Here is a 26,476-nt window from a genome sequence, read left to right as displayed (position 1 = left end):
AGCCACTGTCATTTTGGGCTATTGTATACAACGTAATCTAATCTTCAAGGGTACATGAATTGCTTTTCCTTAAAAAAAAAAAAAATCAGCCATAAAATCATCTTCTTTCTTTTTTCTTTTTCTCCCCATTATTTAGTTGGAGCTCTGTAACTTTTTTTTTTTTTGAGAAAAGGTCTTGTTCTGTCACTTAGGCTGGAATTCAGTGGCATGACCATGACTCACTGCACCCTTGCCCTCCTAGGCTCAAGCAATCCTCGTGTCTCAGCCTCCTGAGTAGCTGAGACTAAGGCACATGCCACTATGCCCACCTAATTTATTTTCTTTTAGAGATGGGGGCCTTGCCCAGGCTAGTCTCAAAGTCCTAGCCTCAAGTGATCCTCCCATCTCAGCCTCCCAAAGTGACAGGATTATAGGTGTGAGCCACCATGCCTGGCCGCTCTGTAAGTGTCTGAATTTCATTTTGTATTTATTAGTCTGTTTATATTTTCTTTCCCTTCTTGGGTCAGTTAGGCCATTTGATTCTTTTTAAAAAGTATTTTAATCAAAAGTTTTCAAATTTATTTGCATCTAATTCTTCAAATTACTCTCAAAATTATTCTAGTATATATTCTTTTGTTCTTTTTTTTTTCTGTATTTTTATTAGAATAGCTAATGATTTATCTAGCAGTACTTATATTCTTTCCATAGCTTTCCTGCATCCCAATTAATGTCCAATTTGTCCAATTTTATCTTTATTCTGGCCTTCTTTATGGGTTCTACAGGTTTTTTAAAACATTTATTTAATTAAATGTTTATTTTGTTATCATCCTTTCTTATTCAGCAATCTAAGTGCTTAGTGATATAGAATTTCCTCTGAGTAGCATATGCTAGACTTTGACAATGTTAGGGAGGCCTCCCCTTTCTGGGGAAGACCACACATAGATAACACAGGACTGTGGGACGCCAAGAGGTAGAGAAGAGCTTATGAATACCCAGATTACATCTTCACTGATCCTGCACAAAGTTGGGGTTCCTTGGTTACCCACTGGGTCCTATTCCCCAAGTCTGGGGCAGCATACTCAGACTACAGGGATATAGAACAAGTAAGACTGGGGGATAATCCTTCTTTTTGGGAGAAAAATCTTTTTTTTCTATTCATCTTAGGTTCTCCATCATTGGCCCTATAAAGTAGTCTAACAAAAGACAGATTGACAAGACAGAAACAAAGAGAAGTTTATTAACATGTGCATTGCACAAACACGGGAGTACAGAGATGAATACTCAAAAGAGGATTTAGAACTTGGGCCTATATAGCATTTTAACAAAACAATACATTTTTTAAGTGACAAGGAAGAGGAAAAGGACTTTGAATTACTAGCGCAGTAAATTGTGGGAAGGCAACTTTTTCTTTCCCTTTTTTTTTTTTAAATAAGACTTCTCTGGTACTATGTGCAGGCTGAGAAGAGTCTAAAGTCTCTGGTGACTAACCTTTGTTCTTCCTGGAGTAGGAGGATGCCTTCACAATTTCATATCCTGCTTTTAGGCAAATAGGGAGATCGCAGAGGTGTGTGTTTGTTTGTTTTTAATCTATTTTTTTCTCAATTGTCTTCAGCTCAAAATACTTATGCCAAAGATGGCATATTCTGCTACCCTTCATTTGCGAGTTACAACCCGGCCTCTATCATCATCATTAGAACTTCTGACCCTGGGGAACATGGGCAATAGTCTGAACTCTTTTATGTCTTCCCTTAGGCAGAGATGGAGGCCCAGCCATGCCTCTGACATCTAGACACAACTGTTGCTTCATTTCTCCTATTCTCAGAGGTGATGTCATAGGACCTCAACAAATATCAATAAACATTAATTTTTTTTTTTCCTTGAGGCACAGCACAATCTTGGCTTACTGCAACTGCTGCCTCCCAGGCTCAAGCAATTCTCCTCCGTCAGCCTCCCGAGTAGCTGGGATTACAGGCGCCTGCCACCATGCCTGGCTAATTTTTGTATTTTTAGTAAAGACGGGGGTTTCACCATGTTGGCCAGGCTGGTCTTGAACTCCTGACCTCAAGTGATCCCCGTGCATCAACCTCCTGTAGTGCTGGGATTACAGGCGTGAGCCACCACACCTGGCCATCAATTTTTATATCAACTCTAAATTATAACATTTAGCAATTTTGTGACTTTTTATGGTCATCACTAATGTTGTTTATGTTTTAGTTGTAGTCCTGTCATTACCCACTCAGGTATGGTAATTTGGTCTTTTTCAAAATGAAGTTAAGGTCTATTTGATCTTCTCTGAATCATAATGAGAACTACCAACAGTCATTTCAGCAATAACTATTTACTGAGATTTTAAAATATTTCAAGGTAACTGGTCCTAGCAGACTGGAAAATACCAACTTCTTTTCCAGAACTGAATCCCCCTTCCAAGTTCAGTTTTACTCATAATTCCCTTTTCATTTGAAGCATCTCATTGTAAGCCATTCTTAACCCTTCTCTCACACTTTGCTTGGCTATTTCTCAGGTAGAACTCGGTAAGTCTGGTAGCCTCCAGGACTGCTGCTTAGATTATTAAACAACACGTCAGTGGTTGGAAGAGTCAACGTTATTTTGATTTTCCTGTTTGGTTTGGTTTGGTTTTAAATGCAGTTGGCGGATAATTGCAGCTTTCTTTCATTCCCCACATGAGTTCAAATGGCAGCAAACAAATTAGGAGAACGCAGACCTTCTGACCTGTGGGTACCACTACTCATCACCTGAAGACCCTTGGAAATCAAAGCCCTGACCCATTAAAGACGGATAGAGACAGCAATGTATGATCATTGCTATTATCTTGCTTTGCCCCAGTCCAGGTTAACCATCTGTGGTATTTTTAGTTTCTAAGTCCATATATTCAACATAAATCAATTATATATCCACTAAAATCCCAGCACTATTCTAAGTACTAAGGAAGTGACAGCGAAGAAAACAGACCAAACGTCTGCCCTCATGGGATTTATATTATTTTCTCTGTGCTGGTTAAACCAAGGAGCTTCTGCTCTTTTCCTTAGTCATCTGGGAGAGGCAGAAACAAAGGAGAATATTGATAAACCTGGAAATAGGGCCGGAGAGTATCAGAGAAGGAAGCCTTTGGGAAGGTAAAGATGTGGCAGCCAGTAGTGCCATTGTAAAAGGATACAACTCCGGCCTCATAGTCCAGAAAAACTCCCACAAGCAGGGGATGCTCATGCAGATGAAGGGAAGTTGGGGGAGAAGTAAGTGCTACATAGCCTTTCTTTCTGCACAGCCTGAGGGTCCAGAATCCAGACTGAGGCTCTTGCTTCATGCCAGTGCCCCTCTGCACATTTTCCATACAAACTCCTAAATCCCACCCAGTTCCTTCGCCAACATCCACTTCAAAGTAGCGTCTCCCTGAGGTGAAGCCTTCAGAACCCAAGACACAGGGGAAGGCAGTAAATCTCCTGGAAGATATGTTCTGATTCTCCTGGGTGTATCCACGAGTCACTTGTCTCCGATCCTCAGAGAGAATTAGTTCATGATGAGCTGTATCTGGATCCAGAGTCACATTAACTGCAAAACAAAACAAAACAAACAAACAAAAATACTTTTGTTGGTGTGAAGAACACAAGTTATTTTAGTTTATTTTTTATTTTTTTGAGACGGAGTGTTGCTCTGTCACCCAAGCTGGAGTATACTGGCACTATCTCAACTCACTGTAACCTCTACCTTCCAGATTCAGGCAATTCTCCTGCCTCAGCCATCTGAGTAGCTGGGACTACAGGTGCGCACCACCACAACTGGCTAATTTTTTAAAATTTTCTGTAGAAATGGGGTTTCGCCATGTTGACCAGGCTGGTCTCAAACTCCTGACCTCAAGTGATCCACCCGCCTCAGCCTCCCAAAGTGCTGGGATTACACAGGTGTGAGCCACCATGCCCAGCCACAAGTTATTTTCAATAAAACCAGCCTGTGTTCAAACCCAAGTATTGTTTCTTATAAACTGTGTGAGCTTAGGCAAATCATTTAACTCTCTGAGCCTCAGTTTGTTAACTATAAAGTGGAAATTACCATAGTTGTTGCAGAGAATGGTGGGTAGGATTGAACAAGCTTATGTTTGCTTAATGCTTGGTAAAATTCCTGGTACATGGTAAGCACTTAATAAGTGGTAGTTGTTGGGGTGATTGGACCCGACACCAGGCCGTGGGGGCTACAAAGTCCGGCAAGGTCAAAGGTATGAGAAAAGACAAGCTAAGAGTGCATACAGTGGGTCCAGCAGGCCAGCGCTAGATTGGAGGCTGTGAAGGCCCCGAGCTCTGGGAGTCCACACTATTTATTGGGGATCAAACAAAGAAGCAGGTGGTGAGGATGTGAGGGTAAACAGGTGAGGGCATGAGGACATGGGGGTAGAAAGGTAGTGGTGCATTAAGCGTAGCTGTAATGGTTTAGCATTTTCTTTGACACGTATAGAATATGGTCTGCTGCTTGAGATAATGGAGGACATGTTTATGAGTAAGAAGCAAGGAACCAACAAGTCTGTTTACATTCCAGAGGCTATGAGGGGTTTTATGCCCTGAGCCCTGGGTTCCATCCAAGCCACAAGGGGTTTTAGGCCCTGGGCGTAGATTTGTGGTGCGGCAGGGCAGCCTTCCACCTTTTGGCACAGAGTTTGGTGTTCCAAAGGCCACGAGGGGTTCTGGACCCTGGATCCCAGACACCTTCCAAGACTCTTTTACATTATGACAGAGAACCAGTCCTACCTCAGCTCTTCTAGCAACATGCAGCAATAATGATATCATCGACATCATCTTCGTCTTAGTTATCCAGGGATGCCAAGGTACAGAACTAACCAGTTTATATGGTTACCATCCTGTCCAAAGCTCTTCTCCCATGCAGGACTTCCAGGAATCATGAAACAGTTGAGCAGAAAGATACCTTTTCCTTTCTCTACTGAATAACCACCAACATTGGGAATCAGAGAAGGAAAATGACTCAGCTAATGTCTTAGCTTGTTATTGGAAGACCCAGGTCTCATGACACATGCCTAGTCCCATGACTTTTAATTGTAAGCTCTTCTCTTTCCCCTCAGATAATGTTCCATAAGCATTAGTATGAGATAATAATACACTGAGGACCAATATACATGAAAAACATCAGACTAGAATCAAACAAGACAGAAAAAAACTCTGATAACCTAAAGTGAGATACTGGACAGTATGCAGTTTTAAAAATAAAAAATGGTAATAGGATGTTCTAACAAGAGAGTTAAGAAACCACCGTGCTACTGAGTTAAATATTGTTCAGTTGGTCTGTGACAATTAAGGAATTCAAGTATTCAGAAACATCTCCTGTGCTGGATGCTCTGTTTGTTCTTCCAAATAATTCCCTCACTTTTCCCTGTCGTGTTCTGTGCCCGGGAAGGCTGACGTGGACACATTAACCAGGCTTTCTGCCCTCTGGCTTCTGCTTGGTTCAGCCAATGGGAAGCACCAGAGGAGACCATAGGGCACAAAGCAGCAGCCTTGGGAGTATTCAGTGCCCCAGTCCCATGCCACCGGCTATGATTTGGAGGGTCTGCATTCCTCTGCCTCTGGGCATGCTCTTGTATAGTTACGGCTCCCTACACCTGCCACTTGAGGCCCAGAGGAGGTGATGGCTCTCTAACTGTTCCTAGCTCGATGGTTCTCTAACTGTTCCTAGCTCTGGGTGCTTCCTGTTCCTTGTGGATTTCCCAACTCCTCACCTTTGTAAATACCCTCTTTTTCAAACTCTATTCAGTCAGCTTTTAATCAGCCTGACTCACAGAAGTTTGGGGTTTCAATTCATATTACCTGAATGACCCAGGAAAACCCATGTTGAGAAATTAAAATGTTTACAGGGTGGTAATACCACTTAAGAGAAAAAATATCAATTGGATTTTTAAAATTCCACCTATCTATTGGTGTGACACATAAACAAAAACATATAGAAAGATTGGAAGTTAAAAGATAGATAATATAGTCTTATACTGTTGTAGTTATGTAAGTATATCAAAAGATACTAAGTCAGAGCATTATTAAGAATGGAAGGAGGGCCGGGTGTGGTGGCTCATGCCTGTAATCCCAGCACTTTGGGAGGCCAAGGCAGGAGGATCACTTGAAGCCAGGAGTTCAAGACCAGCCTGCCCAACATGGTGAAACTCTGGCTCTACTAAAAATACAACAATTAGATGCGCATTGTGGCACATGCCTGTAATCCCAGCTACTTGGAAGGCTGAAGCACAAGAATCACCTGAACCGGGGAGGCAGAGGTTGCAGTGAGCTGAGATTTCACCACTACACTACAGCCTGGGTGACAGAGCAAGATTCTGTCTCAAAAAAAAAAAAAGGGAAGAATGAAAGGAGTCACCTAAAAAAGATAACACAATTCTAAACGTGAATGCACTAGTAGTATAGTGCATTCATGCTTAAAATTGTGTTAATATACAAAGCAAAAACTGTAGAATTATAGGAGGAATTGACAAATCTACAATCATCATCGGATATTTTAACATTCTTCTTTCCATAATTGATAGATCAGGCAGATCAAAAGAAAAAATTAAGGGAAGATATGGAAGGTCTGAACAATCTAAGAAGCCCAATCTCATAGTCAATACATAAAGCTGAGTAATTGTTTAATAGTAAGCAGAGAATATGCAGTTTTCTCAGGTACAGATGGAACATGTGCTAACTGAGTAAATAATAGTCAAAAAACAGTCTGAACAAATTTCAATAAATCTGTATTACACAGATCATTTTCTCTAGTCTCAATATAAGATTATAAACCAATAATAAAAAGACAACTAAAAAGATTCTAAATATTAGGAAATGTAAACTACTAATAAATCATTAGAAGACATATAGAATGGAACAATAATAAAATGTTATTTATAAAAATATACAATGGAGCTAAAGCAGAATTTTAAGGAAAATTTGTAGGCTTTAAATGCTTATCTTAGAAAAATTAAAAAACTGAACATTAATGAGCTAAGCATCTAATTTAAATGTTCAAAAGAACATAGAAAACCCAAATATAATTTTTTAAAAAGAAAAAATAGATACTAAACAATGTAACAGTGAAGTTAAAACCAGAATGCAATAAAGAGGAAAAAAAAAAAGTAGCATCTTTAAAAAAAAGTAAATAAAATAGACATACCTCTAATGAGATTTATCAAAGTAAGAAGGCACAAATGGAATGAATACAGAAAATTTTTAAATACTACAGAACTTTATAATAAATCTTATGCTACTAATAAAATTGAAACCATTGACAAAATTAATACTTCCTAGAAAAAATATTTCTGAGTAAAACTCGTTCAAAAAACAAAGAAAACATGGGCAGACCTAACATTAAAGAAATGAAATCACTACTTTAAATTTTACCAACAGATAATAAAACATGCATCTTTATCAAGCAAAAATGGATTTTGTCAGTTTTATAGGAAATTTAGAAGTCAAGGCATGAGTAATGACAATCTCATACCAAATCCTCCAAAGAATAAAAAATTATGGCACCAGCTTATAGACAGATATAGAACTCCTGCACAAAATAATATAAATAATAACAAATCAAATTTTATATATGCATCTATACATATTATATGTATATGTATTATATATGTTAACATATACATATATATGTATAGCATATGTTCTACATATTATATATGTATAGTATATGTATTTTACAATATGTAAATGAAAACTGAATGTTTAATATATTCATTTATATTGTCATATATGACATATATAATACGTTACATCAAAAACATGTACAATAATCAGGCCAGGCATAGTGGCTTATGCCTGTAATCCCAGCATATTGGGAGGCTGAGGCGGGTGAATCACTTGAGTCCAAGAGTTTGAGACCAGCCTAGTCAATATGGCCAAACTCCATCTCTACAAAAAATATGAAAAATTATCCTGGCATTGTGGTGCACACCTATAGTCCCAGCTACTCAGGAGGCTGAGGTGGGAGGATCACTTGAGCCCGGGAGGTGGAGGTTGCAGTGAGTCGAGATTGCACCACTACATTCTATCCTGGGTGGCAAAGGGAGACCCTGTCTCAAAAAAAAATTAAAAATTAGCCAGGTTTTGTGGCCTGTGCCTGTAGTCCCAGCAACTGGGGAGGCTGAGGTGGGAAGATCACTTTAGCCCAGGTGGTCGAGCCATGATCCCACCACTGTACCACTTGGCTTGGACAACACAGTGACAGCCTGTCTTGAAAAAAAAAAGAAAAAGAATATATATATATAAAAAAAAACACACACACATACAGTAATCTATATATATATTATATGTACAAATCAATGCTTGACTTTTATATATAATATATATTACATATTATTAGATATATAGTATTCATTCTCTATAGAAAGATAGATAGATACAGATATAGACATCTCTAATATAGATAGAGAGAGGATACTATATATATATATATCTATAGTATATAGAGACTTGCTGTCTCAAAAAATTTTAAAATTTAAAAATCAGCCAGATATGGTGGCCCATGCCTATAGTCCCAGCTACTGGGGAGGCTGAAATGAGAGGATCGCCATTGATCCTCTCATTGGTTGAGCCATAATCGCACTGCTGCACCACTCAGGCTGGGAGATGGAGCGAGAGCTGAGGTGGGAGGATATAGATATAAACATACAAATAAATATATATAGAGAGAATACTATATGTGTGTGTGTATATATATATTATGAAGACACTGGTGGGATGATTTCATTACCAATTGTACCAAAAATCCAGGTGTGGAGTCAACATGCGATGTTGTTGTTGACTGAGCTGGCAGAGCACTGGTCATAGTTATGGGAAAAGAAGGTCTCCAATGAAACATACTTAACAAAATATATGAACTTGCTTTCCACGTAGAGAGTTCTGGTGTGTATGTAGCCTCCTCTCACTAACCTAGCAATTGTCTTCATCATCATTATAATGCTATCAAAGCATAGATGACAGCTAAATTTTTTTGTCTTTTTCTTCTTCTTCCTCTTCCTCCCCCTCCCCCACCTCCTTCTCTTCCTCCTACTCCTTCATCTCCTTTTTTTTTTTTGAGATGGAGTCTCACTCTGTCACTCAAGCTAGAGTCCAGTGGCACAATCTCAGCTCACTGCAACCTCTGCCTTCTGGGTTCAAGCAATTCTGCCTAAGCCTCCTGAGTAGCTGGGACTACAGGTACACACCACCACGCCTGGCTAATTTTTGTGTTTTTAGTAGAGATGGGGTTTCACTATGTTGACCAGGCTGGTCTCGAACCCCTGCCCTCAAGTGATCCTCCTGCCTTGGCCTCCCAATGTGCTGGGATTACAGGCGTGAGCAACTATACCTGGCCCCCTCCTTTAAGAGACAGGGTCTAGCTCTGTTGCCCAGGCTGGATACAGTGGTGTGATCATAGCTTACCGCAGCCTTGAACTCCTGGGCTCAGGAGATCCTCCTGCCCTAGTCTCCCCAGTAGATGGAACTACAGGCATAACACATGGGGCTAATAAAATTAATTAGGTGATAAAATTCACTGCCCACTGATGACTAAGCTCTTTGGAAACAGAAGACACAGACTTTGAAGGAAAATGTGTCTACTTAATTTTGAAACCCTATAAAACAGGATGAAAATGCAAAATGCCATCCACATGCCAGAAGACATCAGCCATAATAAGTTCCCATAAATCAATAAGGAAAATAACCCAATAAAAATTATTAAACCACAGTAAATCATGGGTAAATCACAGAAGCCTGAAGGGCTAATGGACAAAAAGAATCTCAGTCTCACTACTGAAATCAGAAAAGCACAAATTAAGTACACAATTAGGTACCCTTTTAAATCCGTAAGACTATCAAAATCATAAATTATATAAGTAAAGACTCAGGGAGTTTTGGAGGAGTGAGAGCTCTTATATTGCTGGTGGGGTAGAATTGGAACAATTTCAAGATCTGTAGTATCTGGTAAAATTATGATGTGCATCCCCCACACCAGCATGTCACTCCAAGGTATCTCCCTGGAGGAAACATTCACAGGACACAAAGAAGCATGGATAAGAATGTTCACAGTAGTAGTGTTTGCAACAGCAACAACAAAAAAACCCAACTCTACACACAGCCTCAATGCCCAGTCCACAAGGCAGTGGATTAAATACACTTCAGGCTGGAGATGGTGGTTTGTGCCTGTAATCCCAACACTTCGGGAGGCCGAGGTGAGAGGATTGCTTGAGCCTGGGAGTTCAAGACCAGCCTGGACAAAATAAAGAGATATTGTTTCTACAAAAAGAAAAAAAAAAAAAATTAAAATTAGCCAGATGTGGTGGTGCTTGCCTGTGGTCCCTGCCTGTGGTCCCAGCTACTGGGGAAGCTGACGTGGGAAGATTGCTTAAGCCCAGGAATTTAAGGCTGCAGGGAGCCATGATGGGGCCATTGCACTCCAGCCTGGGTGACAGAGTAAGAACCTGTCTAAAAGAGATAAGTAAATAACACTTTGTATTTTCTGCCACATTGCAGAATGGTAAGAGAGTGCTTTCTAGACTCTAGACTCTTTCTACGCCTACCTTCTAGTTATGAGATCCTACAACACTCACTTAACCTCTCTGTCATATTTCCTCATCTATAAAGCAAAAATGCCCCATATAGAGAGGACTGTGATATAATAAAACAAAAACCAAGAAAAGTAAAGCTTTTCTAATCTGTCACAGACTAAAAAAGTGTTCAGTATATGTGGGTCATTATTCCTGGTGCTGGTAGGAGTTATGTTACAACTTTGAGTCAAGTAATATGGTACCATATATTAAGATTAACAACAACCTCAGCAATCCCGGTTTGGGGTATGTTCCCAAAAGAAATGAAAGTACCAGGATAAAAGGGTGCATGGACTAGAAAGTTTTTGTAGCAATGTTGTAATAACTAAGTTCTAGAAACAGCCTGAAGCTCCATCAGTAGGGATATGGTTACATATATTTATTATATACTTATGGAATATTAGACATAAAAAAGTAATGAGTAACATAGAAGAGGCAGATTATATATATTACATGTTTGTACAAACTTAGGGAAAGATATAGGTTACCCTACCTAGAGAAGTCAGATTGGAGAGGGGTGGGAGAAACCTTGAACTTTCTGTTTATATTCTTTATATTGTTTGACTGATTAAAATTTATTTGTTGCATCTGCTTGAAGGCAATGTAAAATAAAATAAATAAACATACATTTAAAAATAAAAATAAAATTTATTCATATCACTTTTGTAATAAGAGAAATTTTAGGCCAGGTGCAGTGGCTCACACTTGTAATCCTAGCACTTTGGGAGGCTGAGGTGGGCAGATCACGTGAGGTCAGGAGTTCAAGACCAGCCTAGCCAACATTGTGAAACCTCATCTCTACTAAAAATACAAAAATCAGCCAGGGGTGGTGGTACGTACCTGTAATCCCAGCTACCCTGGAGGCTGAGGCACTGGAACCCGGGAGGCAGAGGCTGCAGTGAGCTGAGACTGTGCCACTGCAAGCCAGCCTGGGCAACAGAGCGAGACTCCATCTCAAAAAAAATTTAAAAAAAAGAAAAATTTTAATAAACAGTGTTTAAAAGGGGAGAAATATTTCGTTAAAAGATAAGCCCATTTAAGAAATAGTTTCACTTGACCCGGAAGGTGGAGCTTGCAGTGAGCTGAGATCACGCCTCTGCACTCCAGTCTGGGCGACAGAGTGAGACTCTGTCTCAAAAAAAAAAAAAAAAAAGAGTTTCACTTGAACTGTATTATGATTCCTTCTGTAAAAGATGAGAGGAGGCAAATTAACTCAGTGAAATCCCAGCAAAACTTACACAAAGTCTTGTTCTTCCTTCCTGTCATCTGTATAGGATGAAATACAGAGTGCTTTTGGGTTTTGTTGTTGTTTGTTGTTGTGTATTTGAGGGGAACACAGGTCTATAATTCCTTATCTGAAATCCCTGGAACAAAATGGGCTTTGCAATTCAAATTAGTTTAGAAGTTATAAAGGCAAAAAAAAAAAAAAAAAAAATGCATATACTCTAAATTTCAACCCCATCAGGGCCTAACGCAGAGCCTTGTAATCAAATTCATCAATATATCTGCAGCAAAACATTTATTCAAATTAAGTGGGATAAATAAAGACTTTTAAATAGTCTCATCTCAGTGCAGTTCAGGGTTGGCCACTGCGGAAGACAGACTCAAGGGTGGCCTTCTATGATTTCTGCCTCTTAGTGTTCACACTCTCATAAAATTCCTTGTCTTTGAGTGTGAGAAGGGCTTATGAATTGCTTTTGACCAATAGGATATGGCAAAGATGATGGAATATAATTTCTAAGATTACATTTCATTATGTAAGACTCCATCTTGCTATCAGATTTTCTCTAAAGAGTCTGTCTCCTGAGCTCTCTCTGAAGAAATAACTGGCCATGTTAGACGCCCGTGTGCAAAGAGCTGAGGGGTGGCCTATAGAAGCTGAGGGCAACCTCCAGCCAATAGCCAGAAATAACCAGGGCCCAAAGTCCTGCAACCATCAGGAAAGAAATTCTGCCTGCTACCTCAGTGAGCTTGGAAGTGGATTCTTCCTCAGCCTAGCCTCCAGGTAAGAACACAGCCTGACCAGTATCTTAATTGCAGCCTTGTCAGACCCTAAGCAGTGGGCCCAACTAAGCTGTGCCCAGATTCCTGAACCACAAAAATTGAGATAATATATGGGTGTTGTATTAAGGTTCTAAATTATGGTAATTTGTTTGTACTAACATTACTAATGTAACCACCAAATAATTTCAGGTTAGGCCACATTTTTGCAGCCCAATGAATCATGATAAAACTTTCCATTTTCAGGGATTTTTTGATTTTGTACTTATGAATACAAATTTGTGAAAGTATGGTCAGTACTGATTTAAAAAAATCAAGGGAGCAGGAAACTCAGTAAATGGTTCTAACATTTCGGAATCTGTAAATTGGTTGTAACATTTATCATCTGTGTTATCTAAGTCAAGTTCCTAAAATATGTGAATGATAGGCTGTCATACTCACCTACCTTTCTTGCATTGCTCTAAGAGTTGGCTGATCTATTAATAATAAACACTATGATCAGATCTAATACCAGGATGTGGTATTATGATCATCTATCAGTTACGGTGCTAAGCACTTTGTACATGTTGATGCATTTAATTTTGATGACAACTCAATGAAGTGGGGGCTGTTAATATTTTCATTTTTCAGAGGGGAAAACCAAGTCACTTGGAGTAACATGGGTAATAAGTGAAAGAATAAGAATTTGAAAGGTTTGTGCAGATAACCAGAATGCAATGCTCACTCACATCTAAGCAGTGAATCATACTAACTAGAGAAGGTATGAAGGCGCTACTGAAATTAACTAAACAACCTCTCTGGCTGTGAGCGTGCTGAGGGACAGGTGGTAAACTTGGTTACTGCATAAGGCCCCTTCCATCCACAGTATTTAGGAATTCTTTAGTGCACATACCTCGATGACTGCTTAACATTTTCTTCACATCAAAGTAAAGCTCAGAAACATTGCACATAGTATGAAGTTCCAAGGAGACGGCCTCTGATGTTTCCAGTTTCACAGCCCAACTCCTAGAACAACCAGAGGCCAGAGATTTCTTCAGAGGTGCATTCCATCCAGTTCTATATACACATGCCCCTCCCCTCCTGCATTCATACAGGACTTACCTGCTCAAAGTGTCATTCACATTCTATAAAGAAACAAAAAGAAAAGGTGAGCATGGGAACATCAGTATTTCATGGGGCTTGTCATGCAGAGCTATTCTTCTTTGCTTTTCCCAAAGAAGAGAGTTACCCTGGTCTTAGATATTGATGGATACCCAAATAGAGTAATTCCCACAAGTCTTAGATGTTGATGGATACCCAGATGGAATAATTCCTACCAGCTTCTGGGAGATTCAGCATGGCAGGATGTTTATCAACATTTGCATCTATTCTCATCCTTGCTGAAGCATGAGGGCCAGGAGCTTTGTCCATGCTCCCTCTGTCAAGACTAGCTTTTGGTGATCGGATTTCCTTCACAGTGAGCCCAGATTAGAGAACACATATCATAAAGGTCCTTAGCGATGAATCTGTGCACAGCCCTGAGACTGGGCCACTAAGATGGTGGCAACAGGTATCACACAGTGGTAAAGCAATCATGCTATACACTCAACCTTACAGTATAGTCACCAATCCTGTTAGTTAGAACCAGAATTAATGGCTCCAGATGTTTATCTTCATACAGATAGAGCTGTAGATTGTACCATAACAGCTCTGGAGCAAGGGTTCTACAAGCAAATCAGGGAACAGGTTATCACTCATTTTGGCTGCCCCACTTCATCACCCATCAGTCACCTAGCAGAGTATTTCAGGAGAGAGTTGACAGCCAGGTTCTGTGCACATGGGCCAAGGAGACAAACAGTGGTGGATGTTATCCCATGGTTCCATTTGGCCAAGCTATGTTCCCTCAGAAGTTTATTTTTCTAATTGACATAAAGGTACCCCATAGATGAGTGAAGGCTAGCCTGATGGCACTGATGTATATCTAAAAGAAACATTACTCTATCTTCCCATGCTTCATTATCATTCTCCTTTAATAGCACAATAACATACCTTTTTTCCCTACTCCAAATAAACAGCCTCACCTGCAGCAATTTCTGGGCTGAGCCCTGACATTTTTCCTCCAGTTCCTGAATATGGCTCTTGAGTTCATTGCTCTTCAGCCCCAGACCAACCTCATAGTCCCTCAGTCTACTCAGAGTCTGTTGTTCTTCTTTCTCCAGTCTCCAGAGATAAGACTTCTCTTCCTCATGTAGGAAACACTGGAGATTCTTAAAGTCAGACTGGATTTTTTGTCTCTGAATCTGTACCTTCTCCTAGAGTCAAGAAAGTATGGTCAAAAGGTGGAAATAAACCAAATGTCCATCTATGGATGAATGGATAAACAAGAATGAAAGTCTGACACACGCTACTACATGATAAGCTTTGAAGACGTTCAAGCAAAATAAGCCAGAAAAAAAAGGGCAAATATTGTAAGACTTTGCTTATACAAGGTATCTAGAATAGTTAAGTTCATAAAGACAGGAAGTAAAATAGTGGTTGCAAGGTGTTGACAAGATGGAAAAACGAGTTATTGTTTAATGGGTAGTGAGTTTCAGTTTAGAAGATGAAAGATGAAACTGAGTTGCAGTTTGGAAATGGGAATGGTGATAGTTGCACAACAATGTAACAATGTAAAAGCACTTAATTCTACTGAACTGTATACTTAAAAGTGGTTAAATGCTTAAGTGTTATATATATTTTCACACACACACACACAATCAGCCACTGGGACATTATTTTCTCATGAGTCACTGAAGCTGGAAGAATGTCCCAGTTTCCTGCTGCAGGGTCATGTGTGGGAGGCAGGCACTCAGACGTGGAAGAGGTTGTCTCAGATTCCTTATAGTCACCCAATTAATTTCCTTATTCCTCAGCCAACACACAGGAGAAAGCTGGGTTAGGAGTGCTAGATAACTTAATTATGAAACTAGGGCCAAGTTCAAACACTTTATCAGTTACAAGGATAAAAATAAATTTTTACTTATGATTTAAGAAGTTAGATTTCTGAGTCTGAGTGATTTTCTTGAAGTAAAAGCTTATAATGAACATTACCAAGACTGGATTTTAAGACAGCCAGGCTGGTAAGAGGGTCCATAATTCTTGGCAGGGGGAGCTCTGAGTTTGGCAGGTATTTATTATGGTTAACTGAGAAATATTTTTCTACTACCCTAGGGTCATCTTAAGCATTCCTATGTGTAAGACTGACAGAAATCAACTGAAAGTCTCATCTGAGGAGATGTAAAGTTGCAATTTCCATTAATGCTGTCTAAATTAATGCAGTGGGAGTGTGTATTCAGGGCAACTTGAATCTATGTTCTCGGACTGCAGTCTTCAAACATGGCCCAAATAAACTCTCTACTTATCTTAAAAATATAAAAATTAAAAAATAAAAATAAATCCACACAGTGTTTTGATGACTATGATGTAGAAGAAGGGTCTTTGACTTAGGATGAGGTGGAATTTTTGTGTAGGAGACAGGTACAGCTTTAACTCTTGTATAGACGGGTTTTCATATATGTTAGTTACAATCAAGGTCTTTCCCATTGCCCAAGATCCTAGAAATGAGGGAACTAAGAGTGTACTCAGGAGCTCAAGAGCAACATCCACAAACAAAGATCAGGGTAGAAGTTAGAAAGGACCCCTGAAAGAGGGAAAATCGGTAATCAGCTTTGTGGGATTTTACTGCAAGCTAGTGAATTATATAAATATAAAGGTTGGTGCAAAAGTAATTGTGGTTTTTGCCTTTACTTTAATGGCAAAAACCGCAATTACTTTTGCATGAACCTAAATATTTTCATGAAAGAATGTGGCTCTGATAATGTGGAGGTTGGTCAGCCATGGAAATAGTCTGAGAGACGCTGCAGTTTGTAGTTGCAAGTGTGTAGGTTGTTGCATTACTTCTGATGTACTTATAAATCAAGTATAGGCCAGGTGCAATGGCTCACACCTGTAATCCCAGCACTTTGGGAGGCTGAGGTGTGTGAATCACGAGGTCAGGAGATCGAGACTATCCTGGCCAACATGGTGAAACCCTGTCTCTACTAAAATACAAAAAATTAGCCAGGCATGGTAGCGCATGCCTGTAATCCCAGCTACTCAGGAGGCTGAGGCAGGGGAGTTGCTTGAACCTGGGAGGTGGAGGTTGCAGTGAGCTGAGATCGCACCACTGCACTCCAGCAAGACTCCATCTCAAAAAATAATAATAATTAAAAAAGAAAGAAATAAAGTATATTTCCTTCATCAGCCTCATGAGCTTGAGTAGTATGAATTTCAATCTGGAGTGATCCTGTTTTCTAAGTGTCCACAAAGGTTGGTTTCTGTACCTGTAAAGTTGAGAGCCAGATGCTCCGCTGTGGTAGAAGTGCCAGGGTAATGAGTTGAGGCCTGCAAACCAGGTTTATTTTGAGGTATTTAAAGTTTGAGACCCAGTCAATGCTTTTTCTAGGTAAATAGGCATACCAATTCTGCTTCTTCTGACTGGAGTATCAGGAATCCCAGCCAACTACGGTTTAAAGATGGAAGGGGTTGGCACTAAATTCTCATGGATGTAAACCTGGAGCCAGGGGCATAAATACAAATAATGGTTTCTCCCTTGGGTTTCATTTTTTTGACCTGGTTTAGTGAGAATAAATCATCATTGTGATTTTCCTCAATCATCCCCTATGCCTAAGCTCTAGAATGGAAAATAGCTTGAGATCAATGAAGTCAGATTCTTACTTTCCATTTAGTTATTCGTATTGCTGTGGACAGCCTCTGTTCCGTACATCTGTCTTCAAGTTGCCTCAATTTTGTCACAGCTTTCTGGAGCTTTTCCTGAAGGAAAAATTTGATCAGTGAAGGCTATTCAATTTGACTCTTCATTAGGGACCTAGGGGGAATCCCAGTTTTCTAAGATATATTTGAATAATAGTGAATATTTATTGAGTCCTCCTTGTTTTTTGCTAGAGAGCATGCTAAAGGCTATATGTGCAGGAACATACTGATCCCCTTGGCAACCCTGAATAGTTGGTAGGATTTTAAACATCATTGCCGTGCTGTAGAAAATGAGACTAAGAAAGGGGTAAAATAACTTGCCCAAAGGGCTATGGCTGCCAGCTGGTGGAGCATTGCACCCTCATCTGCTGACCCAGAGCCTGAGCTACACCCTCCACTAGAGTCCTGCCAGGAAAAAGTTATATATAGAACAAGGTAATCATCATCTAAAAGATTTTGTGAAATAACATGCTGAACCAAGCAAAACCAATACCAGTGTTTGGCACACATGAAATTTTGTGTCTTATGAGTCATGAAAAATCAGGATGCCAAGTGATTTGAAGCTGACCCAAATTGCTAATTGTAATCAATGCTAAAAGAATTGTCTCCTGTCCTCTCTAAACCCAACAAGTATACTCATTAATTCTCGAGCATTCTCAGGAAAGGGCTCTATGTAACTGTTTTAGCAAAAGATGACATTGTCCTTGCTATATGCCAAGTGCTATTCTATGCATTCTATATTTTAATGTCCTCAAAGCTTATAACCGCCTCCTGTGTGTGTGTTTTAGGGAGGGAGGACACTGCTATTATCCCCATTTACAGATGGGGAAACCAAGGTGTCAAGACATTAAATAACGTGCCCAAAATTGCCCATCTAGTAAGTGACCAAACTCAATTTCAACATAAGCAGCCTCCTTTTCTTACTACTTGGTGGAAAAGTAATTCAAATTGGAATATCATCATTGCAGTTATTAGCTGTTCCATGGAGTTTAAGGAAGAGCTGCCATGAGCTGAGTAGGGGTCAGGATTGACATGTCCTTAGAAGGACTTAGAGCCTTCATACAAGACCACCTCTGTCTCGTGGAGGACAGAATAAGGAGCCTGACACAGGGGGCAACATTTTCCTCAAATCTAGGCAGGACAGAAAAGGAAAAAGGACATCAGGACTATGCCCATTCCTCCATGCTGCCAACAGCAAAGTCCCTCCTTCCTTAATATGCTTTCTGGCAAGAAGCCTGGATGGTACACAAAACCTCTCCCTCTGCTTCACCTTCCACAACCAAGCATTTCCAAATCTTGTACTCTTCTTCCTGAATCTTGCTTAAAATCTGCCCTCTCCTCCCTTTCTTATATGGATAGTTTGAATTTTACTCCTTGATATTCCTTTTATTATAGACATGCCAGAGTAGCTGGGCACTGTGGTTCATGCCTCTAATCCCAGCATTTTGGGAGGCTGAGATGGGAGGGAGACCAGGGGTTTGAGGCCAGTATAAGCAAGAAATCCAGACCATGTCTGTACAAAAAATAAAAAAATTATCCGGGTATAGTGGTGCATTCCTGTAGTCCTAGCTACTTGGGAGGCTGAGGTGGGAGGATTGCTTGAGCCCCAGGAGGTTGAGGCTGCAGTGAGCCGAGACTACACCATTGCACTCCAACCTGGGACACAGAGCAAGACCCTATCTCAAAAAAAAAAAAAAAAGTATAGGTACCAGAGTGATATTTTCAATGTCACTGACCCTTCATTCCCCAAATGAAAATCCCCCAATAGGTGTTCAATTTTTATGTGTCCTTCAAGAGTTACTTCTGAGATGAACCACTCCCTACCCTAAATGTCCCTCCCCACCACCAAAACCAGGGACCTCCAGGCAGACATTTTTGATGGTTTATCTTCTTTACTAGACTGTAGATACCTAAAAGGTAATGGGTCTTTCTTCCCTGTTTGCAGGCCCTACTGCATGGTTTTACATATTGTGGTTTTTCAAATGATATTCATAGTGTGAAGCAAGAAAAAATGCGGGTGTTTGGTTTGAGAACAACCTGTTCTAAAGCAAGGAGAAATTCATCATAACACAGATGGATAGAGATGAGTCCAACCATCCCATTGAAGGTCAGAACAGACAGTCTAGATAATTTAGCAAGAAATCATCATAAACTATTTTTCAGAAGAATGACATGATGAAAGCTGTATTTCCAAACCATAACATTAGGTTTCAGGCTAAATCGTCTCAGCTCCTGGGAGCAGGATAAGATTTGGTACTTACCAAGGCCCCCTGACCCACACACTCACCTTGTAGCCCTGGCATACATCTTCAACAAGAGCTGTGGTGTGCCCTTTGTGCTGTGGTGCCCGCTCACAGCGCCAGCAGATGAGCTGCCCCTCGTCTTCGCAGAACAGGTGGAGCTGCTCTCCGTGTTCCTCACATGACATCTCTTGATCCATCTCTTTGAGGGCTTCAATGAGGCTTCCCAGCTGCTTGTTCGGTCGGAGGCTATGCATGTGAAATGGAGCCCGACACTGGGGACAGCAGAACGTCTCCTGCCTCAGTCGCTTTTGGCTTGGGTTTTTAAAGAAGTCCGTTATACACAAGTGGCAGTAGCTGTGTCCACAGTTGATGCTTACTGGGTTCGTCATCAGGCTCAGGCAGATGGAGCAGGTGGCTTCCTCCATCATCTTCTTGGTGCTGGTGGTTGAGGCCATAGCTTTTATTGAAAAGCTCCAATGTTGGCTCTAGAGATGGAGATGAAGCAGCCAGAATTTTTACCATGATGAAAATACACCTCACCTGCACCTCTATGTGATGAGCTGGCTGCTACTGACCTCCATAGGTCTTGAAGGTTTTCCTTCCAACCCCTATTATCTCATTTTGTATTGAAGAAAAGAGGACTTAAAAGGAAGAAGCTGAGGCTGAGTTTGTTTGGGCCACGATTGAGAACTGCAACCCAGATGCAGAGTTTCAAGTTGTCCTCGTTAGCAAGCAGTTGCAAGTGGTTATTTAAGGGGAAAAAAAAGCAGTTTTAAAGCCGTTTTTAAAATTGTTTACCAAGAATTTACATTAAAATAGCATAAGCTTTTGATTGGCTATACATTGTTCTTTTTATTACAAATCTCAGGAACATGTAGGTAATAGATGAGGCAGCCAGTCAGGAACAAAATGCTTTTAAACATGGGGTCTTAACTGAAGACCCATACTCCTGTCTCACTGGTCCTGATAAATTTTGCATACCTCACATAGCTTAGACTGCTCTAAACTATTTTTCTTTTCTCAGTCTTCTAATTTTTTTTTTTTTTTCTAATGAGCCAGAGTCTCACTCTGTCGCTCAGACTGGAGTGCAGTGGTGTGATCTCGGCTCACTGTAACCTCCGCCTCCCCGGTTGAAGTGATTCTCCTGCCTCAGCCTCCCGAACAGCTGGGTCTACAGTGGTGCGCCACTACGCCCAGCTAATTTTTGTATTTTTTAGTAGAGACGGGGTTTCACCATGTTGCTTGGCCAGGATGGTCTCGATCTCTTGACCTTGTGATCCACCTGCCTCAGTCTCCCAAAGTGCCGAGATTACAGGAATGAGCCACTGCACCCGGGCTCTTTTTCTTTTCTTATGAGACAAGTTCTCGCTCTCTTGCAGTGCAGTGGCATGACCACCGCTCACTGCAGCCTCGACCTCCTGGGTTCAAGCAATCCTCCTGCCTCACCCTGGCAGAGTGGCTGGGACTACAGGCATGTGCCACCATGTCCAGCTAAAGTCTTCTCTCCAGAAAGAAGAAATGCATTAGAATTTAGAGGACGCATAAACGTCTAGCTGTGTAGCTAATACAGTAGCCACTATCATGAATGGGAATTTAAATTTAACTTAATAAAAATTAAAATGAAAACATTTAGTTTTTCTGTTCCACTTGCCACATTTTGATTGCTTAATAGTTGCATGTGACTAGTGGCTACATAACAGCCTCAATATACAACATTCCGTTATCACAGAAAGTTACCTTGGACCAAGTGCTGGGAGAAACAATGCAGGCTTCCTCACAAAAGCTGTAAAAGAGAGAACTCAGGGAGTGTGAAACTCTTTCCTATTCTAGTCAACTTCAAGAATAATTGGTACCACGCCGGCACGGTGGCTCACACCTGTAATCCCAGCACTTTGGGAAGCCAAGGCAGGCGGATCACCTGAGATCAGGAGTTTGAGACCAGCCTGACCAACATGGCAAAACCTCATCTCTACTAAAAATACAAAAAGTTAGCTGGGCATGGTGGTGCACACCTGTAATCCCAGTTGCTCAGGAGGCTGAGGAAGGAGAATCACTTGAGCTCTGGAGTGGGAGTTTGCAGTGAGCCCAGATTACACCACTGCACTCCAGCCTGGGTGAAAGGACAAGAATCTGTCTTAAAATAAAAAAGAATAATTGGTACCAGAATTACTCTTTGTAATTGGTAGTAACACTCATGCAATTGGGTGATCTGTGACAGATCCCACTGAAGGAGTATGGGGAGCTTCACCCCAATATATGACTCCCTGGTGTAATGAGTATTTTGAATTAAAGGCCCTTAGAGATCAGCAGATGCTGGAAGAGACTTTTCCCCTATCTACATAAAGGCCAGTCAGACTAGACAAAAAGAACACTTGTTTTTCCTTCCAACTCCTGTTATCACATTTTGTACTGAAGAAAAGAGGACTAAGAATGTAACCAGACCTAATCAGACACTTTCACAAAATAATGTCTGTCTCTCAGGCTCATTCATTTTCCAAAGAGAACCATTTACAAGTTAAACTCTGTCCCTCCATTCATTCATTCATCCTCCTGAATATTCATTTATTATCCCTAATAATCATTTACTGCCCCTCAACAGAATTACCTATATTCTCCTGATATCACCCTTCCCCTCTGAAATAAGGCTATATAAGTATTTGTATTTATAGATATATAAATATTTAAGGCTATATACTTATATAAGGCTATATAAGTATTTGTATTTATACATATATAAATATGTATACATATATAAATATTATTTATACATATATAAATATATTTATACATATTTTATACTTATATATTTATACATATATAAAAATAACATTTTTATATTATATACATACATATTTATACTGATGTATTAATACATAAGTATTTATAAATAATTTAGAATACATAAGTATAATACATAAGTATTTATAAATAAGACTATATAAGTATCTACGCCCATTGGAAGAGGGGGTAATCACTCTGTGATTCTAGCCCATGTACATGTTAATAAATTTATATGCCTTTTCTCCAATTAGCCTTCCTTTTGTGAGTTGATTTTTCAGTGAACTTTCAGAAGGCAAAGAGGAAGTGTTCCCTTGGCTTCTACACCATCATGACGATCAAATTTGACTCCACCTCGATCCCCCCCACCCCCTACAAAGAACAAAAACCAACACTGGTTAATAAGGTCGGTTTTTTGGGTTTTTTTTGTTTTTGTTTTTTTTGCTTTTAGGAGCAGAGGTATAATAGGCAAAAGAAAGAGAAAGGAGAATAGTGAATACCTCTCTCTCCTGCAGAGAGAGACGGGTGCCTAAGTGGGACTTCCCTCGTTAATAAGATCTTTCTAGAGACCCAACCAGGAAGGTAATGGAAGCAATCAAGGCAACCAGAACAACCAGAAGAACTAGTTTATCCTTTTTGTGCCCTCTCCCTAAACTGAGGGAATAAGAATTGGAAAGAAGGCTGCAGAGCAGAGGGTTTGGTCCTAAGGAGCAGTTATTTCTATGGGATCAGAGCTCCTGTAGAACTGGGGAGTTCACTACTAATATCTCTTCTCCAGGACAGGACCTATCTCAAGAGACATGTTCAGAGTGATTGCAACATAAAGAGTTTGCGGACCCAAGGAGGTAGGGAAGACAGAAAGAAAATGGGGGAGGCCAGGGATAGGCAACAGAGGGGTGGCCAGGAGCAAAAAAGCCTGCCTCTTCTGAGAACCTAGCTGGGCTCTCCCTGTACCCCCCATCTCTCCCCCTGCCCGTCCCCACACCCCTACTCCTGAGAGCTGCTCTAGGACAGGGCAGAGTCAGGAGGAAGTTTGAAGAGTAATTCTTCTTTTAAATGACAGTGCCTAGAATAAAAAACAGTAATTTAATTACAGTTACCGGGTAGGCTGATTTCCTGTCACAACCAGATCAGTCTCTTGAAGCCACACAGAATTTCTTCTGATGACGTGTATTCCTTGGCGGGCTACTATACACCAGGCCCCTCTCTGCTAGGGTCACTGCGCTCCTGGGGAGAAGGGGCTCCCCTGCTTCCAAGGCTCCAGGGTTCCTGTCCTGGGCCCCACTCACCTAAGTTCTGAATCTTCTGAGATTTGGTGTAAAGTCTGGTGAAAGAAAGAGCAGGAAAGAAGCGAGAGCTGTAAAACAAAGAAAGTCCTGATCATTTTCAGAGTTGGAGTGGCCCTGCTGTCAGGAAATATATTCCCCACCCCACCTGCCACCAGTACACACTCACATATCCACTGAGAAAACCTTAGCCTGGACCTTTTCCATAACCTTCACTGCTCAGACACTTACATATTCGCTGCTGGTCCCCTCTGTAGCTGCCACTTCCTGGGTCAGGAAGTTAACTCAGACTGGATTAAACTGAGAAGTGAAACTACTGTGGGAGGCGGGGCTAATAAGATTTAGGAGAAAACTAGGGACGTTGCTCATATCATTTGCACTCAGCCTCTCCGATAAAGGAGGGGAAACGTAGGGAAAAAAAATCCTTCTTTTACAGCAATAAAAAGAAGGAACCAATTAATAACCCAGTAAACTATCATGTGACCCCAACACAGAGTGCCTAAAAACAGGAAGCCTGCAGAGGATCAGTTCACAGACTCTGATTTGAGATCTTTCTACTTTTGCCACCAACTCCCTTGGGAGTCCTTAAGCCTTCCTAGCTGATGTTACTTTTTTGCTATTTCTGGGTTGCTTGTGGTTCTATAACTGCTCTGAAGGGTGTGGTGGAAAAAGGGGTGGTAACAGCAGTAGGACGCACTGGCATCACAAAATTCATCTGAGTCAGCTTTCTATTCTTCTCTGTCCCGTTCTGTGTCTTGTTTTTCTCCTTACTGTCCTTCTGCAGGACTCAGATCTTCTTCAATAGCCGGGGTCAGCCAGGACAGAAAATAGGAGTCACTAATGGCCCAGCAGTGAGTGCCCCCAGCTTAGAGCTGTGTGGGATCCCTGGGACAATCACTCTGCTTTGTGCTCTGGGGAGAAAAGGCTGTGGGGTCCAGGGCCAAGTCCTTAATGACTCAGCTCCAGCTTCTCCACTTCAAAATGAAAGGAAAAGTACTATCACTACCCAAGTTAGAATTATTATTTCATGGGGAAAAAAGATGGATTACTATCTTACAATAAGAGCTTGTCACATTTATGTCTCAGGTATAAGAGGCATTTATGATAAGAACATAGTAAATGCTGGCCTAAGTAGATGCGGCTCCTCTAATAAGAGGAGCTCAGGACACAGGTGGGAGGAGAAATTAAACTTGAATTCTGGGCGCCACTGGCCTGTCTGGGCCCCTGGCCTGTCTGCTGACCCTGATAGCCAAGGGAACATGGAGTTTGGCCCACCTGCAATCCCTCTGGTCCAACTACTCAAAATAAAGGCAAGATTGGAAAACATGTTCCTTTAGCAGAAGACGCTTCAGCACTGCACCCTCCTGGATGCTCACAGAGCCATCTGTCATTTTGCCACCTACGATTCATCATGTCCTTACATGATAGTAGCAGACCCCATGCATAGCATGGGACATTCTACTCCTGAGGCAACCAGCACACACAAAGAGGAGAAAGAATGAGCCCCTGAATCCTTGGTCCCACAATGAGTCCTTGCAGATATCTACGACTTTCATTGCTGTGGATGTGACTCTGTACCCAGGCATGGCTCATTCCAGATCTGTCCTATTGTCAGAGATGTTCGAACCAGAATGACTCCATTTTGAGTGGGGGCTAGGTAAAATAAGGCTGAGACCTACTGGGCTACATTCCCAGGAGGTTAGGCATTGTAAGTCACAGGATGAAATAGGCAGTTGGTACAAGACGCAGGTCGTAAAGACCTTGCTGATAAAACAGGTTGCAGTAAAGAAGCTGGTCAAAACCCACCAAAACCAAGATGGCAACAAGAGTGGCCTCTAGTTGTTCTTATTGCTCATTATACGCTAATTATAATGTGTTAGCATGCAAAAAGGCACTCCCACCAGCTCCATGGTGGTTTATAAATACCATGGCAATGTCAGGAAGTTACCCTATATGGTCTAAAAAGAGGAAGAACCCTCAGTTCTGGCAACTGCCCACATCTTTCCTGGAAAACATGAATAATCCACCCCTTATTTAGTACATAATCAAGAAATAATTGTAAGTATCTGTATTAGTCCATTTTCACACTGCTGAGCAAGATATACCTGAGACTGAGTAATTTATACCAGGAAAAATTGTTTCATGCTCTTACAGTCCCATGTGGCTGGGGAGACCTCACAACCATGGTAGAAGGCAAAGAGGAGCAAGTCAGGTCTTACATAGATGGCAGCAGGCAAAGAAAGAGCTTGTGCAGGGAAACTCCTTCCTATAAAACCATCAGGTCTCTTGAAACTTATTGACTATCATGAGAACAGCAGTATAAATTACTCAGGGAAAGACCTGCCCCCATGATTCAGTTACCTCCCAGCAGGTCCCTCCCACAATATGTGGGAATTTAAGATGAGAGTTAGGTGGGGACACAGTCAAACCATGTCAGTATCCTTAGTCCAGCAGCTCAAGCTGCTGCTCTGCCTATAGAGTAGACATTCTTTTATTCCTTTACTTTCCGAATAAACTTGCTTTCACTTTACTGTGTAGACTTGCCCCAAATTCTTTCTCACACGAGTTCTAAGAACCTTCTCTTAGGGTCTGGGCAGGGAGCCCCTTTCTGGTAACACTATCAAAGGATCAGGAAAAGGAAGCTAGTGAATGCTAAAAAGGAAACAAACTACCATTACCAATAATAACAACAGCAAAACAAAAGCAAAACGGATTGTGACAGCTGTCCCCTCTCACACCTGTTTCCCATTGCAGGAAGGAGGGGCTGGTTCATGCAGAGAGTGGCAAATATTAGAAGCAGAGAGGGGGTGCAGATGAGACTTCAGGAATATGCT

At 40.9% G+C, this 26,476-nt stretch overlaps 1 protein-coding gene across 3 annotated transcripts; it reads right to left on the bottom strand.

Moving 5' to 3' along the window:
- Window positions 1-1,187: 1,187 nt before the first annotated feature.
- On the bottom strand, window positions 1,188-24,038 carry TRIM38 (tripartite motif containing 38). 3 transcript variants are annotated; one of them, XM_050786194.1, is made up of 8 exons: window positions 23,874-24,038; window positions 23,457-23,680; window positions 19,623-20,063; window positions 17,300-17,395; window positions 14,626-14,856; window positions 13,667-13,689; window positions 13,458-13,570; window positions 1,188-3,546 (listed from the first exon to the last, which is right to left on the bottom strand). In XM_050786194.1, exons 3-8 carry the CDS (start codon window positions 20,031-20,033, stop codon window positions 3,023-3,025), a joined length of 1,398 nt encoding a protein of 465 aa, XP_050642151.1. In that variant the 5' UTR covers window positions 20,034-20,063; window positions 23,457-23,680; window positions 23,874-24,038; the 3' UTR covers window positions 1,188-3,022. The 3 variants fall into 3 exon arrangements, with proteins under 3 accessions (XP_050642151.1, XP_050642153.1, XP_050642154.1); XM_050786196.1 differs by having other exon boundaries at window positions 23,812-23,877; XM_050786197.1 differs by lacking the exon at window positions 23,457-23,680.
- Between the last annotated feature and the right edge of the window lie 2,438 nt (window positions 24,039-26,476).

The sequence above is a fragment of the Macaca thibetana genome, chromosome 4 (genome assembly GCF_024542745.1).
Source record: "Macaca thibetana thibetana isolate TM-01 chromosome 4, ASM2454274v1, whole genome shotgun sequence".
Classification (NCBI taxonomy): domain Eukaryota; kingdom Metazoa; phylum Chordata; class Mammalia; order Primates; family Cercopithecidae; genus Macaca; species Macaca thibetana.
Note: the sequence above shows the minus strand (reverse complement) of the source record. Positions and strands in the feature narration are given on the sequence as shown.